General features: G+C 37.7%; 1 protein-coding gene across 1 annotated transcript in view; it reads right to left on the bottom strand.

Annotated features, from left to right (window-relative positions):
- Cad88C (cadherin-88C) overlaps window positions 1-19,037 on the bottom strand; it is a 211,082-nt gene that overhangs the window by 84,155 nt on the left and 107,890 nt on the right. The window contains exons 8-10 of the mRNA XM_067144414.2: window positions 8,737-8,875; window positions 8,318-8,445; window positions 1,292-1,419 (exon numbers count right to left, since the gene is read on the bottom strand). Of these exons, the coding sequence (XP_067000515.2) occupies window positions 1,292-1,419; window positions 8,318-8,445; window positions 8,737-8,875 (395 nt within the window). The remainder of the gene's footprint in view (window positions 1-1,291; window positions 1,420-8,317; window positions 8,446-8,736; window positions 8,876-19,037) is intronic.

Here is a 19,037-nt window from a genome sequence, read left to right as displayed (position 1 = left end):
ATGATATAATAACAAAAATGAAATGAAATGGTGTATAGCTTTTAGTGCCGGGAGTGTCCGAGGACAAGTTCGGTTCACCAGATGCAGGTCTTTTTATTTGACGCCTATAGGCGACCTACATGTTGTGATGAGGATGAAACGATGATGAAGAGGACACATACACCCAGCCCCCGTGCCAGCAAAATTAACCAATTAAGGTTAAAATTCCCGACTGTGCCGGGAATCGAACCCGGGATCCCTATGACCAAAGGCCAGCATGCTAACCATTTAGCCATGGAGCCGGACATATAATAACAAGATCCATCTATAGTCAGAGGGACAAATTTGCTCCTATAAGGCAAGTCTGGGATCATTATCTGTTTACAGTTCCAGTTTCCCGGTACTATTGATAAGACTCTTCCACTCTCTTTTATTCATATATCTTGTTCTTCATGACATCATCTAGTGACCTGCCCTTGATTGCAATATCTGTCTTCATCATGTCTATCCAATGGGCTCTAGGTCTTCCAACCCTCCATTTTCCATCTACCTGTCTTTCCAGCTGTATTTGGGCTGTCCTCATAGGTTCCATTCTCTTCATGTGTCCAAACCATTGCAGTCAGGATGTTCTGTCTAGCAGACATGACTTAATCCCAGTTTCTCTCCTCATCACTTCATTTCTTAACTTATCCATCTTGGTCTTCTGGATGGTGGACCTCAGGAATTTCATCTCTGATGCCTGAAGTCTTGATGATAAATATGAATTTCAGGAAGTACTACAGACCAGGAATTACTAACATTACAATTGATGAGTAACTCACTCTTTTCCAAGGGAGGTGCCTTTTCTTACAGTTCATGCTCAAGAAATGCTAATCAAACTGTTCATTTTCAGAAAAATGTGGCATGTGCAAGAGAAATCCAGTGAATTTGTAAATAATATATTAATGTTATGCTTTATTCAACACTTGTGGAACAATTGTTGTGGTGTTGGTGGGGGTAGTGATAGACACTTCATTATATTGTAGTTATTTCAGTATTGGGTTAAATAGCAACCAAAATTTTAACATTGTATCAGACAGAAGAGTTGAAAGACATAGTGGGTCCATTGGACCATGCTTACCCAACTGTGCTATCAAAAACACTTGACCAGGAGAGGATTAAAACTTTTCCTACACTTACAGTATATCACGGGAACATAGACATTAATGGCTGTGGATCGTCCTAGCCCTCCACATTAATCAACGACAATTTGAGTTGGTTTTTTTTTTTTTTTGTGTTTTGGAGGGACATCTTTGAATTTACCAATACTCACAAATCTGACATGCTCCCTCCAACATTAGTGTAGCGTATGCCTTGCGTACCAAACTTGCCAGAGTCTTCATCTAGTGCTTGCACCCAAGCCACTGTTGTTCCAACACCAGAGTTCTCTCGTATTGACACCTGTAAGACAAGTAATAAACATATTCAAAGAATGTATTATTATATGAGTCTACCAGACAAATGGGCTACTGGTACATGAAAAAACTGAAATAAAAATGGATTATAGATTTAATATTGAACAAGTTTTTACACCATATCTGCTTAAGGGATTTTTATACCGCACCATACTGTAACATCATAAAAATTTGTATTTACAGATTTCCAAACGATAGGAACACCAACTGGCATTAAAAACAATTTTACAACATGATATGCTTCTTTCTTCATGTTGTTACCATGCATAATGGCCAGCCATATGCTGCTGTCACTGATTTTCTCTCAAATTCTGTTGCTTGTGTCATTTTAAAATTTACTTAAATTTAGTACCTACAGCTGTAAAGAGCATTGTAAAGGGAAGAAAAAGAGAAGAAATTGAATGAGTTTGCAGACAAACTGGAAGAGGACAGTAGAGGAAATATTAAACTGTTATACAGAATAGTGAAAAACAAGCGAAGGGATCAAGAGACCATAAAAGCAATAGAACGTGATGATGGAACTCTGGTACAAGAAGAGGGAGAAATTAAACAGGAACTAAAGATCTATTTTGAAAAGTTGCTGAATGGAGATATAGAAAACATAACAACGGATAGAGGAGAGCCAAGTCGAGGAACCACAACTGAACCACCAATTACATGGCTTGAGGTTGAAAATACGCTCAAGAGCATGAAGAAAGGAAAGGCAGTGGGCATAGACGAACTAAGGGCAGATATGCTGAAAGCGGTGGAAATTCCAGGAATACAATGGTTCGACAGACTGCTCAACAAGATATGGGAGGAAAATACTGTTACTGAGGACTGGAAGATGGGCATCAGTGTACCTCTGTTCAAGAAAGGAAACCGACAAAAATGTACTAATGATCGTGGTATTACACTACTGTCTCATGTCCTGAAAATATTTGAAAAAATAGAGACCAGAAACAGAGATATTGCTGAACCAATTTTGGAAGAAGAGTGGTATGGTTTCAGAGCAGGAAGTTGAACTACAGACCTTATATTTGCAATTAGGATGCTAATGGAAAAATACTGGGAGAAGAACAAGCCTTTATTTCTAATATTTTTGGACACTGAGAAAGCCTACAACAGTGTACCAAGGGAAATAATTTGGCAAGGCATGAAAGCTCTTTAAGTGCGAGACAGCCTCATAGACAAAGTGAAAATGTTGTATAGTGGGAATAGAAGTTGTATTCAAGTAGGACGTGGTTTGTTGGACTGGTTTGAAATAAAGAGAGGAGTGCGGCAGGGCACCTCATTGTCACCACTTCTAATTATTGTGATGGATGTAGTAATGAAATCTATTAAAAGGAAAGAATATGGAGATATCAAAGCCTTCATATTTGCAGATGATGTTGCGATCTGGAGTGACTCAGAAGAGGAATTGGGAAAGAGAATGCAAAGCTGGAATGAGGAGTTTAAGAAATATGGTTTAAACATCAGTAAGACCAAGACAGTGGTGATCAAAAAGTAGGGGGAAGGAGCAGAACCAATAGTCATGTTAAATGAAGCCCAACTGGACAGCGTTCCAGTTTTCAAATACTTGCGTAGTGTTCTATCAAATGACAACCTAGCAATCGAACAATCAAATCAATCGAATCAATAAGGCAACACAATTTTACCACCAGGTAAGACACCTGCTGTGGGATGAGCAAATACCTATGAAAACAAAAATGACATTGTACAAGTCCTATTATACACCAATTCTTACATACAGTCTCAAAACCACAACTGACCAATAGAGATAATTCCAAACTCCAGGCAGCTGAAATAAAATTCCTATGCACTATGATCCAGAACCAGGAAAGACAAGATTAGGAATGAGAAAATTAGAGAAGAATTAGGAACAGATGATTCTCTCCCCAATAAGATTCAGATATCAAGACTGAAGTGGCTTGGTCACATGAAGAGGATGCCAGTTAACAGAACTGCAAGGAAGGAATTTGACAGAAAAGTAGAAGGAAGACGACCCGTGGGAAGGCCATGAAGGAAATTGATAGATTTAGTTAAGAATGATGTACTGCTGAGAGGTCATGAATAGGACAAGCTGGTGGAGGAGGAATGGTACAAGGACAGGATGAGATGGAGGAGGCTCATATATCACACCCAGGAAACTGGAGATGGTTTAGGATGATGATGATGATAAAGTCTTTCCTTAATACTGTACTGACTCATTTGGAATAGGACACTTTGTAAGTTAGTGTACCTCTCTTTTAGTTTCTTATGGCATGGGATACTTCATTTCATTTCATTTTATTTTATTTTACTAGGTGATTCTACATTGCATACAGAATTCTAGGTTAGGTAGTATATTAAATCGCATAGCTCTTAGCGTTATCCCAGAAATGTGACAGGGAAGTAACCATACATCTTTCCTCATGTGAAGACTGGGTTAAGGAATTTTCATTGTAATGGTAGGCCCTCTTGCCTACCATCGGTCACAGTCAAGTTTGGGAGTTTTCATTATAATGATAGACACTCACTCTCCACCTGCCCTTTTACATCCTCAGAAAGACAGTCTCAGTGGTTTTCCCAACTGAAATCAACATGCAGTAGGTCATTACAATGACATCAGTCGGAATGTTGCATTAAAAAGCAATGCCATCATATGAAATATTCAATCATATGAAAAACCACACATTTTCTCCCTTTTAACAAATAGTACTATGCTGCCTATCTAACAGTCTAAAGTTCAAGAGCTGGAATGACCCAGCCGCAGACAGCTGTGAACACTCCTCTAGTACTACTACTGCTACTAAATGTTTTTGTTTCTCCCTACCATTATTTCATTAAGTGTGCACACTGCTAATTCCAGTCAGTGCCTCAGAGTAGGGATTGAACAGCTGGAATACTATGATGACCCAGTGTGTTATGTACCAGCAGTATTAGAAAATGCTTGAACCAGAGGAATGGCTAGCTAAAGAAGAAAGTTATCTAATTCCCCAGCTATTTCCCACCAATATTTAGGCAGGTTGTTTTACTTGGTATGCAGTAGTAATCCAGTCTATCAGAGATGCTACTTGCTTTACGTCGCACCGACACATATAGGTCTTATGGCAATGATGGGACATGAAAGGGCTAAGAGTGGGAAGGAAGCGGCCATGGCCTTAATTAAGGTACAGCTCCAGCATTTGCCTGGTGTGAAAATGGGAAACCACGGAAAACCATTTTCAGGGCTGCCGACAGTGGGGTTTGAACCTTCTATCTCCCGAATACTGGATACTGGCCGCACTTAAGCGACTGCAGCTATCAAGCTCGGTTATCAGAGACGAGTGGCACCATAAGAGACAAAGAACATCACAACAAACAATGTTCAATGTAATGCCATTTTTGATGAATTTCATGGGCTTTTGATCTAGTAAGACTTCTAAGAATCAAATAAATATTTAGCCACCTAATTGATACCTTTACTTGCTTGGAAATTTTATAAAATCATTAATAGTACATGTTTCGACTGCTTCGTTGTCATCATCATCTACATTCAGGTAAGCTTAGGTGTAAATAAGGTAAAAATATTCACAATATATGTTCTTGTATTAGCCTTGGTAACTTCTCATGGGAAACTTAAAATATTTTTCTATTGGGGGAGGATGGTGGTAGTGAGGGGGGGGGGGGTGTTTGGAGGGGTTGGGGAACAATGCTTAAAAAGTGATTAATAACTTGTCCTTAACTAAAATATTGTTCTTCGATAAGAAGTTAAAAATGTCTTTTAAGTCTCTTTTTTAGCTTCTATTCGGAAGCGTATTTGAGAAAACACTGATTAACTTTTTCCAACTAACTACTTGAGGAATTATTAAATTATAATTAAAACTTAATTAAAACTTTGTTTTACATTGTACCAACACAGATAGGTCTTATGATGACAATGGGATAGGAAAAGGGCTAGAAGTGAGAAGGAAGAGGCCATGGCCTTAATTAAGGTACAGCCCCAGCATTTGCCTGGTGTGAAAATGGGAAACCATGGAAAACCATCTTCAGGGCTGCCGACAGTGGGGTTCCAACCTACTATCTCCTGGATGCAAGATCACATCTGCATGCCCCTAACCGCACATCCCAACTTTTCCTCACTTACTACTTTCTTATACCTAATTTTGATTTTCTGATATATTATTCTGCTTTCTTCTTTCTTCTCTCTATCCCATACTTGCAACACTTTCTTCTTTTCACTCACTGTTTATTTTTAACCCTCTCATTCCAGCTTATGGTATCCTTATGCTCAATTCTTGTCAATGTTCTACCACAGGTGTTCACTGCGTAGCTTGCATATGCATTCTTGAACATGCCTTATTCTACTTCTACATTCTCGACCTCTATTCCGCGTAAGTGTTGTTTCAAATTACCCCAGAATTTATTCTTTACTTCCATGTCTTTTAACATCTACATTTTTTATTTTCCTGCCCCTTATTTCTTTCATTCTCACTAGTTTTCTCACTTTCATATTTGCTATCACTTCTCTGTGATCATCATCAAATGCTACTTCTGGCAGGGTTGTTACATCCAACAACTGGTTGGTAGATGCAGAGTGGGTTTTGGCCCTTGGGTTTCGTCCCTTAAGAGGCCATGGCTTGCCCATGGTCTAACAGCTCTGTACTCTGACCGGCCAACCGAGCAGAGGAAAATTGGCCACGGCTCTACCGTGACTCTACGCCTCTGCATTCAGGAGACGGGCCTGGGGCACAGTGCCGGACTTCACACCTGGCTCCACCCGTCGGCTGTCCTGAGGATGGTTTTCCGTGGTTTTCCATTCTCCTGCACTAAGGCAAATGCCAGGACAATTCGTAGTATAGGCCACGGCCACCCACCTCCTCACCTTCTCCGTACATCTCCTTCACCGCAACATATCTCCCGGCCTGAGAGATGGTGTCACCGTCTAAGAGGCCCACCTCCCCCTTCAGGGGAGGAACGAAAACATTTAGTAGTAGTAGTAGTAGTAGTAGTAGTAGTAGTAGTACAACTGTCTATAATTTACTCTTTCTACCTAAAAGTAGTTGATTACTGTGTTTGTCCTCCTATTTTCCCATCCATATCATGCAATCTTCTTGCTGTTCTTTTTCCAAAATCAAATTTCTCTTTCAGAAAACAAAATAAATCAATTTTAAAGATTAGGTAATTATTCAGAAGATGCACAAGTTCAAATCCCACTGTCGACTGTCCTGAGAATGGTTTTCTGTGGTTTCCCATTTTCACTTCCAGACAAATACCAGGACAGTTCCTATTCATAGACCACAACCAATTCCTTCCACTTCCTTACCCAGTTTCATTCACTATCTTTTATTTCATCTTCATTAGCCCCTCAACTGAGGATGGTATCAGGAAGGGCATCTGGCCATAAAATCATGCCGTATAAATTCATCTCACCTCATCCCCGATCCTGCATCAGGAAACAGGACCAAGGGGTAGACATACACATATTAAATCAATGATTATCTAGGTAATGAAGAGTGACTTGTAAGAAATGTATATAATATATCTGTATTTGTTACATTTAGAATAGAAATACCAGTTTAGACTGAGATGGCTTGGACATATTAAACAGACAAGTGAAGAAAGAATATCAAAACTACCTTATAGTATCACAAAAGAAAGGCAAAATGGGTTCAAGGGAGATCAAGATTACTTGGTTAAAAGAAGAGCATATGGCATATGGGATTGGGTTACAGATAATGAAGAGTAATGAAAGGATATCTGGATGTATCTGGATAAGGAAAAAGGCAGTGATGGGAAGAGTACAGTACAAGAAAAAAGTAATTGGACTGAATTACAGGTACCTGAGAAGAATTTTACTGTTACAATTACAAATTACTTTTTTCAGTAAGTAATCAGAACGACACCGGGTTCGACTCCCAGCCAAGTCAAGGGTTTTTAATTGTAATGGTTAATATCACTGGCCTGGGGACTGGGTGTTTGTGATGTTCTTAATCTTCCTTTCCTCACACACAACATTCCACACTACCACCATTCCAATTACACGCAGGTTCATACAATATGGTGCCAGTAGGGGCAAAAGATCCACATGGGTCGACGCTCCAAAAATATAGCATTTAAAAATAAAGTAATCAGTAAAATTACAATTTACAGAACGCTAGTCTTAAGGAATTCAATGACATCTTTTGTTTTTTTCATGGGGGTGTAACAATACCATAGTTTGCAAGGAAAAATTATTCATTTTGTATGTTTGTTTTTTTAGCATAGAAACATGAAGCGACTATAATCACCAGGTGAGACTAAACATGATAATTTTGAACTTTTTAAAAAAGGAACTTTTAATATACTGTAATTTTTATTTTAGTTAATGACTTGTAGCATTTCAAATAATTTGCCATTTAGTTTACCAATAAACTAATTGATTCTTAAAATTCTTATTGCTAGGTCTCGACCTCCTTGGGGGAAAGTACATTTTGGCATTTACTGGAAAGATGCCATACCAGACACATGAAGAAATACCTGTCTTTAATTTTAAGAACATTGTTGGTATAAGAATGATGTCTTTGGAAGCACAGGAGAGGTAAGAAAGTACCTCATCCAGAACTGGTGAAGTTACTGGTTCTGCTGTAACAGAACTGGAAAAGTTATCTTCATAAGTTTTTCCCATTTCTGCTTCCCTGCAATGTACTGTACCTATATCAATTACTAGAAAGATTACTAGAATATAATGATAACAATTATATCTTGAGAAGTAAATTACAAGTAAAAATTACTTTTTCTAAAAAGTAATGATTACAAGTAAAAATGACTTCGTTACGAGTAATCTGATTACTTTTACTCAACTACTTCCAAACACTAGAAAAATGGTTGTGTTGATAGTTACCATTTGAATTAAACATTTATGATATAATGAAAGCACAATAAGTAAAGGTTGCTTATATTACCTCATAATATGGTTGGGTAAATTCCGGAAAATTGTCATTCATATCCTTAATATATACTGTAACTGGAACCAGACTATATTTGGGGTTATTTGGCACCATTTCTTTGGCAATTAATGTGAAGTTCATCACTGAAAAGAAAAAAAAAAAATCCTCATTGTGAATACACATAGTTAAAAGAATAAAAGTAATTACCCTTCATCTACAAAATGTATCTAACATCAGATATACTATAAATATAATTGAGTATGACCCAATCTCTTTAACAATAAAGATTTCCTTTTCTCACATTCAGTTTTGCCCTAGAGTAGGTTAAAAAATAATTCTAATACGTCTGTTAGATAATATTTAAATAGCGAGTCGTTACCGAGATATTTTTGAGAATTTTGTAGTATTAAAATATGTTATGGGTAGATACTAACCTGTTACTTTTTCAAAGTCCAGTTTGCTTGGATCTCTGACCCTGATGAGGAAAGAAGCTTCGTTGATACCTTTTGGCGGGGTAACCTCAAATATACCAAGATCACCATCCAGAAACATTTGAAATGTTCCATTATTTCCCTGAAAAGAAATAAAAGCTCTAATAAGACATTTAAAAAGTAATGAAGAATATGCAGGTATGGTGTACGTTTACGACTTCTGAGATAGTAGTGCTCCTGCTGCTGTCAAGGAATACCTTCGGCGCTTTCCGACACATCAAATTTCTGATCGTAGAGTATTTACCACAGTTTTCAGCACATTGCACGAAACAGGTATTCTTCCTAGTTCCCATGTTTCTTCTGAATGTGCAGTTCAACAACCTGTGGAGGAACAGCAACACATTGTTGAAATGGTACAGCGTAGTCCTACTACCAGCACATGGCAACTTTCTGTACGTATTATCCCCTTCATATTTGGCCTACAATAAGCATTTATTGTATTTGCATGTGTAAGACTTTATTTCATTAGCGCGGATGATATTCTCCAGCCTTGTATAACAGAGACAGCTCCCAGCAGGTCAAAAACCGGTCTTATTGGCAAAGGAAAATGTATTGATTTTTTCTCGGTGGAGCGATCAGCTGGCCACGCGACACAGATAAGGGAGGAGCCAAGGTCACCAAGACACATGCGGCCTGTACATGTGAGGTCTCAAGCAGAAGTAATTTCTAGAAATGAACGTTAGATGTCGACCAATTACGGACAATTATAGTGCCACACCCCTTTTCCCTGGATATGCATAAAAACCCGTGTTTCCAGAAAAATCGCTCTCTGCTGCTTTGCTACTCTGCTGTGCTGTAATATGCTCTCTGCTGTTCTGTACTCGGATACTCTGCTAAGCTGCTCTGCTGCGGACTTAGGCATGCTGTGAACTTTGAAGTGATATCTGCTGTCTACTTCAAGATGCTTATTTCTTAAAGCAATTACCTGACAGTAAAACCAGCCATCCCTCGTTTATAGTTGAATCAAAGAGCTGGGCAGACTTTCTTCACCACCAGTTACATATTTTTCTATAATTAATTTCATTGCGTGTGTGTGTGGAGCATATATTTAAAACTGTTTGTTAGTTTCAGCCTCTACTCAACGAGAAGAGAGAAGAAATCGCCACGTGTTGGGACGAGTGTCTCAAGATGCTGTCATATTATGAAGAGGAAGCCTGCAACAACTTTATTCGGAATACAGGTGCTGCGATGACCTGCTAAAAATGTAGGCAATCTTCGCCATGGGGATATAGCGACCCCGGACAGATGACTGACCACATGTTCCAGACCAACGGCGAAGATCCAGTTACATCATGCATTTAAGTACACTTTAATCATGTTTATCTGTTCATCTTTGTAGAAATAATGCTTTCTTATTCATTAGTGGTAATATTTCTTCTAGTCTTGCAGTACATTTGTATATTTTCACTCTTCTTTCCGATGGGAGATGGTAGTTTTTGTCACTCATGTGTGTATGATTTTGATCTCTATTAGTTTAGCTAGAACGTGTGTGTCTTCTACGATTATTCTGGCTGTCCCATTTAATAGTCTAGTGTGTTTAAAAATCATTGACCTCACCGATAACTAACAACTTAATTTTTGAAAAATATTTTTTTTTGGAAGTCGTGTGTTACGCCGGATTTCTACGTAAAATTTTCTCCATGTGTGATTTAAGGCATGTTAGTGTCATTTGACATATTGTCGAATTCCACTTTCTGCGAATTTTAGATCTCGCACATATAATAATAATAATAATAATAATAATAATAATAATAATAATAATAATAATACTGAATTTTCATCTCGGGTTAAATAAATTAATAAGGGTCATGAGTTTAAATATTGCTTAATTATGTGTGTATAATGTTAATGTGTGCTCAATTAGAATGAATATGAGCCTGGGATATGGCAGATTCTCGTCGGACCATTTAAAAGAGTTTATTGACTTGTGGATGGATTATTACTGTATGTTTGTGACTTGTGAATCCATTTATTGAGTCTTATTTGGAGAATACGTTTGTGGAACGTAATTTCTTCATGTGGAGCACGTGTTAATCGGTAGATGTATTGTTGAGTAATAATAATGTCGTGACTCATGAACCATTAAGGCGAATGCTTATTTTTTACCTGTTCTATGTCCATTTTTGTAGTCAACAATTTCTTCAGGTATCAACCGCCGATATTACCATGAACAATGTTGTTAATTTCATCTTCTTTAATTAAGTGATTATCTAGACTTCATCACATTTCTGAGGGACGTAGAATAATTTTTCTTTGCCCGATACCGTCATCGAGAGATTTCCAATATTTAGGATTAAAAATCAAAAATTAATATTCATAGGCTAGAATTCGCTGTAAATAGTGTAAATAATTCTCGTGTGTCTTAGTGTGAATGCTGTGTGTGTGAATGATATTATTCCAGTGCAATGTAATATTTTCTTTGACCATGATTTTGGCCAGACCACGTGTTCGCTACGTTGGGTCTTGATTATCAGCGTCGTTCTTTGTGATGGTATAACTTTTTGAAATTTAAACCTTTAATGAATTTTATTTGTTATTTAAGTAAAGAAAAGTTCAGAGTATCACACGGTAATGAATAAGGAAGGATCATTTCCGTGGACTCGGTTCACCATTTAAATTTGTAAAACCTAGAATGTGTAAAATTCTCAGGAAGTGTCAAATATTAAAGAGTAACTTTTCATTTGTCAGATGAAATATTAGAGGAAGATTGAGAGAAATAATTATTGTACAGGCACAAAGGTGCAAAATTTAAGTCCAATGGAGGCATTTTTGAATAAGATTTTGATAAGATTTTGGTTTAATTAATTTTTCAATTTAATTGAAATGATGCTTTATTCAACATCCTAAGGAAGGAAGAATTTATTTAAGATAGATGTTGAGAGGAATGAATATGGTTATTTGACATTCAAGATAAAAGGAAATCAGATTAATTTCATTTTCATTTAACTTGTAAAGATTAATTCATTATTGAAAGGAGGTCCTCCTACAAAATAATTTTTATTTTGCTATTATTTTGTTGAGCCAGAAGTAGGCTAATCCAGGTGTATATTTTTCAGAATAATGTCAACCAACATAAAGGAGGTTTGGTGCAGAAAAAAAAAAAGGAACTGGCGGAGAAGAATAAATTTTGTTTTATCAAGATTATTAATTAAATTTTGTTGTTGTCAAATGTGTTAGTTCACAATAAATGTCAAAATCTGTTGTTTTATATTTTGGTGTTATTGTCGCTAGTCCTTGTCTCTTTCCCTGCCTTCGAAAATAAGTAAAGCCAGACAACGAATGTTCCACCCTTGGGACTCTCGTTCTCCGGCTGAGCTATGCCCGGTAAGAAGGGGGCAGTATCGATGTCCCACAAAGACTTGTATGGTGAGCATTACTTGCAGAAAACTTGTGCCCATTTCAACACATCGAAGAGGTTGGGTAGGTAAGACATGTACGTGCGTGCCACAAGCCCAAAAACAAATGTACATTGAATGTGTTCTTTCTCAGAAACCATTTAGAATAGGGCATATGTCCATATGAAGATTTTTGCTTCAAATGATCGTTCCTGTCATATCCCAGAATATTGACCATTCCTCCTGGGACACTCTGTATATACACACATGACTACCAGCTAATATCAAGAGTGTCTGGCCTCACGGTGTAGGGTGGCAATGCGTCCACCTGTCACCTGGCCAGGTCAGGGGTATTTAATTGTAAATGATTAATATCACTGGCCTGGGGACTGGGTGTTTGTGTCGTCCTTAACGTTGCTTTCCTCACATTCAACACTCTACACTTCTGCAATTCCAATTACACGCAGGTTCTTATCATATGGTGCAAGTAGGGGGAAAAGTTCTCTATAGGTCGACGCCCCAAACAAACAGCATTTTATTTTTTAAAAAATATATAAAGAGTACTCATCAGTTGTAAGATGAACTGCAGCTAGACGGGCTGAAAATAACTCAATAATGTATTGGTAGTTTGTCACAGGTATCTCAAACCATGCTACCTACAATGCATCCCACAGCTGCTGGAGGGTGGATGGCAGAAGATCCATAGATCATACACAATGATCGAAGTGGTCCTATGGATGGCCAATTCAGTTCACGTCCAGGGAATTACGGGGCAAGGGAAGTCAGACAATGTCAGACATTTCCAAACCCATGATATGTTGCACTGTCTAGCTGGAAGATCCCATCCACCTCAGAGAAGGCAATCAGGAAGTATAAGTGTATGTGATCCAGAAGGCTGGATTCAAAACCAAAATATGAGTGGTCCCAGAGAATTCCACAAAAATATTTTCCAGACTGTAAAGCTGAGACCACCAGCTAGTGTTATTCCGGCAATGAAACACGATAGAAGTCCAGAAGCAGGAAATGGGACTCATTTGAAAAAGCAGTTGATAGAGACCCAAATCTGATAATGGTACACATTTCTGATGAAGCTCCCTTGGTAGCACAGGTACAGAAACCATGAATTTGCTTCAGAACCCCATACATAATGGGGTTCACTGAAGTGTCTTTGTAGATACATATCTAGTCCCTCTGTTCTTTTTTGTGGTGAACTGCTACCTGTGGTGCATTGGTTAACCTTCATACACCTTTGTAGCCAATATTCAACTCTCACATCAGCAGTACATGGTGCTCCATATTTTCCACGTTGATTAAACACACTAGTGCCATTTGTTTATTCATGATACACTTTCACCACAGCTAAACTCCAACAGTTGACAAACTGCATTGTTTCAGAAATACCGTAAAGTTGGGTAATTTCAGCCATACAGGGTAACTTCGGCCACTGACGAATAGCAACACTTATTTTCTTCTGCCTCCTATACTGAAAAAGATGAGCCACTTGCAACAACTCAAATGCACATACAATAGAATGTTCTATCAACACTTGGTAATCCACAGAACATTGGAGGGCTTCTTGTTGAGTCAATCAATTTTTTTGGCAGGACTGTCTTATCTGGTAACAGCAGAAAACAACTGTTCCCTAGCCCCAGCATTCAATTCTCCATTCCAGTGGTTTATGGGGTCAAAGTGTAAGTACGTGTGGTAACTGATCAACATAATTTGATGCATTTTATTCACACAGGTTTTTCAGGGAATAGTTTTGTGATGAAAGTTGTCCTCTTTCGGGGTAACTTTGGCCATGCCAAGAACATACAGGAAAACATTATGTGGATGCAGGTATTGTAATTACAATCCTGTTTACTTCAGGAATGCTGTAGAGGAGATTAATAAAGGCACAACAACAATAAACAGGGAAGTTTATCCCAAAAGAGAGGGGAAAGACGGTTCCCATTTTCAATGGTAAATAGACAGATATCAGTTGACATGGATAATACACATTCAAGTTCTTGATTGACAGCCCAGGTATTTTCTAATTTAGAAGACAGTGTATTATGAGGACAGTCTACAAGATTGCTTCTTTTCTGCCCTCCTTTTCTCTATTGGACATCAGATTATGAACATTAAAATAAGAATAAGAATGTTCATAATCTGATGTCCAATAGGTCTACAATGAGTTTTATTACTTATAATGTAACCTCCTTTTTTCTCCATACAGTTGGGCTTTATTATTTTCATACCTTTTATTCATTATCTTTTGTACCATTACAAATATTTATGCAAAGCAATATGTAATTTTTAATATCATACAATGCTTGTACACTTAGGGTAAATAAAATATTTTCTTCTTTGGGAAAAATGTGAATTTGATCACTATACATCTGCTTCACCATAAATCATTTTAATTTGTTTGTGACTGTTGATACTGGGTGTTCTGCAGGTTTTAAAAAAATTCACGGTGGCCGAAGTAACAGTTTGTTTCTTGAGATATTTATATCGTGGCCGAAGTTACACCAAAACATGGGTTAACTCCAGCATCTCTTTCGATAATCATAATTCATTACTGAATGACAATTAGAATTATGTACATATTTAAAAATGAAGAACAACCATGGCAGAACTTATATTTTTCAGAAAGTTAGAGGGAATATTTCATATTTTAATTTTTTAATTATACGAGAAAGTGGCCGAAGTTACCTCATTTTATAGTATTACTTCCCTTGGCCCAAAAGCCGATAATCATCCCTTTCTCGCAACTTTGATATACCTCGCCTTTCACCCCTGACAGCTACAAGAGATATGTGTGCTTACAGCCAATTGCTTACCTTACATACTCATCACAGCAGGTAATGGCACAAAACATACCTCATGGGCTACATGCAATCGATGTCGAAAGTGGTCATATGAACGTGATTCAACTGTATAACTTAGTATGAATTCGGTTACAAATACAGTAGAGTCTCGATTATCCGACCTAAACGGGACCTGGAATACGTCGGATCACCGAAAATGTCGGATAATACAGAACAACTGTGAAAATGAACTAAAACACACAGGAAGGCTATACTGTCTTACTATGTTTTACGGTACTCTATTTGTTGACTTATCAGTTCAATTGTACAGTAGATGCTGTATTCAACGAAAACATTCCAAATGTCTTATAAAAAGAACCTTGTCAACAATGTCTGCTTGCCTTCTGATTGACTTTTTCTTCGTGCGAGATCCCGCCTTCGACGATAATCCTTCACTGTGAGTCATCGTTTTCCCTTTTTGTTCTGCAATGCCTCATTCTTCTTTTTCATCATCCTCATTTTCGTTAATTTTCACAAGGCCAATAATATCAGGGTCCATTTGTTCAAACAGCTGATCTTGTGCACAGCACTTACATCTTGAGTCGTAGCATCCTCACAGCCAGGAATGCAATTCAGTAAGGGAGCAATGTTTTCCATGTCTTCTTGTACCACCTCCTCTCGATGTTCAACCTCACTGAACAATATGTTCCAAGACTTTCTCATGTCGTTGTTTCAACTTCCTCCCAAGACTGCGCTATGTGCAGTATACCACGTCTTTCATGTTGTTTCGTTTTAACTTTTCTATCATGTCGTTGCCATTGTCCATTTTCTCTATCAGGGATGAAAGGAGTTTCCGCCGATATTTCCTCTTCAATGTTTCCAGCACATCTTGGTCCATTGGCGGCATAATGACGTCACGTTAGGAGGGAGGAACATGAACAGGAACATTAACAGAAATGTTTTTAAATGTCCTACGCTTCTTTGCTTTACCGATAATAAGCAATTTTGCTTTTAAGTTCCCCAGTAATATTACTACAGGCAAGAACAGTAACTCTTTCCTTTCTACGCATGTAGCCAGGTGTAGACGTCTTGGCTTGGGCTGCGAGAGTTTCGATGGCATCATCTTGAAATTCAGCTCAGTCACATCACAATTAAAAATCTGATCACCGGTTAATCCTTCAGCAAGAATTATTTCTTGAATTTCCGTTTCAAATTTCACAACCTTATCGGATTTAGCTGACAGTTTTTCTCCACAGATATTAAGCTGCCTAATGCTGTACCGCTTTATCCACCGATCAAGCCAACGAACACTGGCAGTAAAATTAGCGCCCCCTTCATTTAAACTCCTTCTGGAAATACACCGCCATTTTTTGCAGAATGGGGCCAGATATTGACAGGCCTTTTTCCCGGTTTTGAGTTAACCAAGGAAATAGTGCTTTACTTACTTTTTCGTACTCACATTTTTCACTGTTTTTCTAATTTTCAGTGCATCACTTGTTGCCCTGGTAGAACACCACTTTTCAATTTCTTCTCTCTTATGTTTCCAGTCTACCACTGTAACACGTCTAACACCATAATTTGGAACCACTTTTTTAAAAGTTTTCCCTTTTACCCACTCAACTTGTCTTCCACAGAAACAATCACTTTCTTCCGTTTACTCGCCATACTCACAGAGGATATACGGTATATGAAAACTATAACATCCGCACCCAAGCAATATTACACTGAACAATGACTGAAAACTCGCTGCACCTGTCCTTGAGAAAAACCCGGGCCTACCGCATGACTGACAGTGCTTGTCCCACGGTCGCACCCTCCACACCGGGTGTCCCAGAATTGCGTCCAAATTGCGTTCAAATTAAGCCTACCAGTGTCGGATCACACGGAATGTCGGATAAGCGAAGGTCGGTTGAGCGAGACTCTACTGTAGTATTTAATTTGTAAAAAATAAAAGGAGTCATTTTCTACCATTCAGTATTTTTATATTTTTGATCATGTAAGAGATTTTATGTTTCTCTTAAAGTTATTGGTTAAATTGCATCTTTTAAGCTTAGCAGGTGGGCTGTTATATTTTTTGAATTGGAAGAGTATTTTGGGGCTAATCTACCATAAGTAGTGGTAGTGTTACATGTTTTGTGTATTCTTTGTATGATATTGATGAAGATTACTGTTAAAAAATACATGCAAGGTACTGTGGATTAGTTTATGAGTAAAATGGTTGTTTTATGGGAGGGAGTAAACAATAGAAACAGAAATACCTGTGAAGACTGAAAGGGAAGATCATGAAAGGCAGAAAAATGAGACTCCCAAGACCTTGCAAATCTAAGAATGTCAGAACCAGAAGAGAATACGAGTTCATTGATGATGATGATGATGATGATGATGATGATGATGATGATGATTGTTGTTGTTTAAAGGGGCCTAACAGCTCAGTCATTGGTCCAGAATAAGAGTTCACTAAGGGAGATTGTATAGGAAGGACAAAAGACAGGAGCCCGAAATAAGTAGATGCAACTTATGAGTAACATTACATATAAATATATTAGCCTGTGGTTTAGCTAAAACTTCAATTGTAATAGAGCTCGTGCGCATCATGTGATTTTAGTTGCTGGCGCTCGTAGCGGTGACTTGTGTAATCTTTCAGGGGAACGGTAGTACCTTGTGCAACTACAAGCGCAGGGAAGAATTGAATGTTTAGATGTCGACTCTAGATATTTGTGTAGAATTTCGTTAAGTTCAGTGGGATGCATCGTATTTCAGAGCTCCTTTAAAGACGGGTGAAAAAAAAAAAAAAAACTGAGACAGTCATCGCATACTACAAACAAGGGAAGCGTTTGGAGAAGAAATAACCTGCTTGTGTTTGAGGGAAACAAACATTCATCAGCCGCCTTATGCTGTTAAAATTAAAGTAAGCATCTGTTTTCTGTTTCTATATAATAACGTAGCACAGTATTTGTATCTATTGCAGTTTTAATTGTTTTTACAGTTAATTTACACAAGATTAATCTTTCTACAGATTGATTGCGGCAGAAAGGTTAAATCAGATGAGTGCGATTGCAAAGCCGGACTTTCACAATGCTGTAAACATATTTCTGCATTGTGTATTTATATCAATACTGAGAGGGATTCTTCCCAGACTTCCTCTCTGCAACAATGGGAGGAAACTTAAAACATTATTGCAGAGTATTTTAAAGAGAAAATGCAGAAGAAATACTAAACGGACCATCAGATAAGCGGCCAATTTATTACGCGTCGGAAAGTGAAAATGTTGAATCCTTAAGTAAAAGTTAAGGTCATAGACTGTGCTTTCTCGAAAATCTTGAAAGCAGAGTGTGAAGGTGAATCTTTCTGTACCTCTACTTGCATAGTTCAAAACATCGTTGGAAGCATCGTAGAGCTAATGGACTTCTTATTTCAGTGTCTTAACCAGTTGGGCAAACAAACAGTTAATAAACTATTAAGATGCTATCTTGTGAATAATTTGCCTGGAGGTAACATATCTCTACCTTCCACAAACGAGTACATGTTGCCAAATAATATATTTAAATTTTGTTGTGAAAATGTTAAAGTAACAAATTGACAGAAGCCTCAAATTGCAGTTGAGACAGGGGAACAATCTTTATGTCCTTCCTGGTTCCAGCAAAGGAAGTTAAGCATTTCGGCCAGCCAGAATGTACACCAGATCAAAACTCTACAGAATGGAGATTACGAAAGGCTGACATTAGCGTTTCTTTAATTTAAGAATTTAAATATTCCTGCAGTGAGATATGGCAGAGCTAACGAACGGAAGGCACTTGAGAAGTACTGCTTATAAAAGAAATGTAACCTGATGGAGTAATGACAACAAGAAATTTGACTGTAAATTATTTCTTATAATGAGAAAACATTAAAATTCTTTGATGAGCACTGTTAGGTCTTTCACATGGCACTTCACTGCAATCTATAATGCACGTGCAATTTTCAAGTGTTTTTCAAGAGCATTAGGCATTGTGCTTTTGATAGTGGATCATTGTGGCCAGAAAATCCACTCCTTTGTTTTCTCAAAAATATGATGGAGAGCGAATTTAAAAATAGCAGATGCTGAAGTCGTATGACAGTTAAAAATTGCGCCTAGAGT

The sequence above is a fragment of the Anabrus simplex genome, chromosome 3 (assembly GCF_040414725.1).
Source record: "Anabrus simplex isolate iqAnaSimp1 chromosome 3, ASM4041472v1, whole genome shotgun sequence".
Taxonomy (NCBI): domain Eukaryota; kingdom Metazoa; phylum Arthropoda; class Insecta; order Orthoptera; family Tettigoniidae; genus Anabrus; species Anabrus simplex.
Note: the sequence above shows the minus strand (reverse complement) of the source record. Positions and strands in the feature narration are given on the sequence as shown.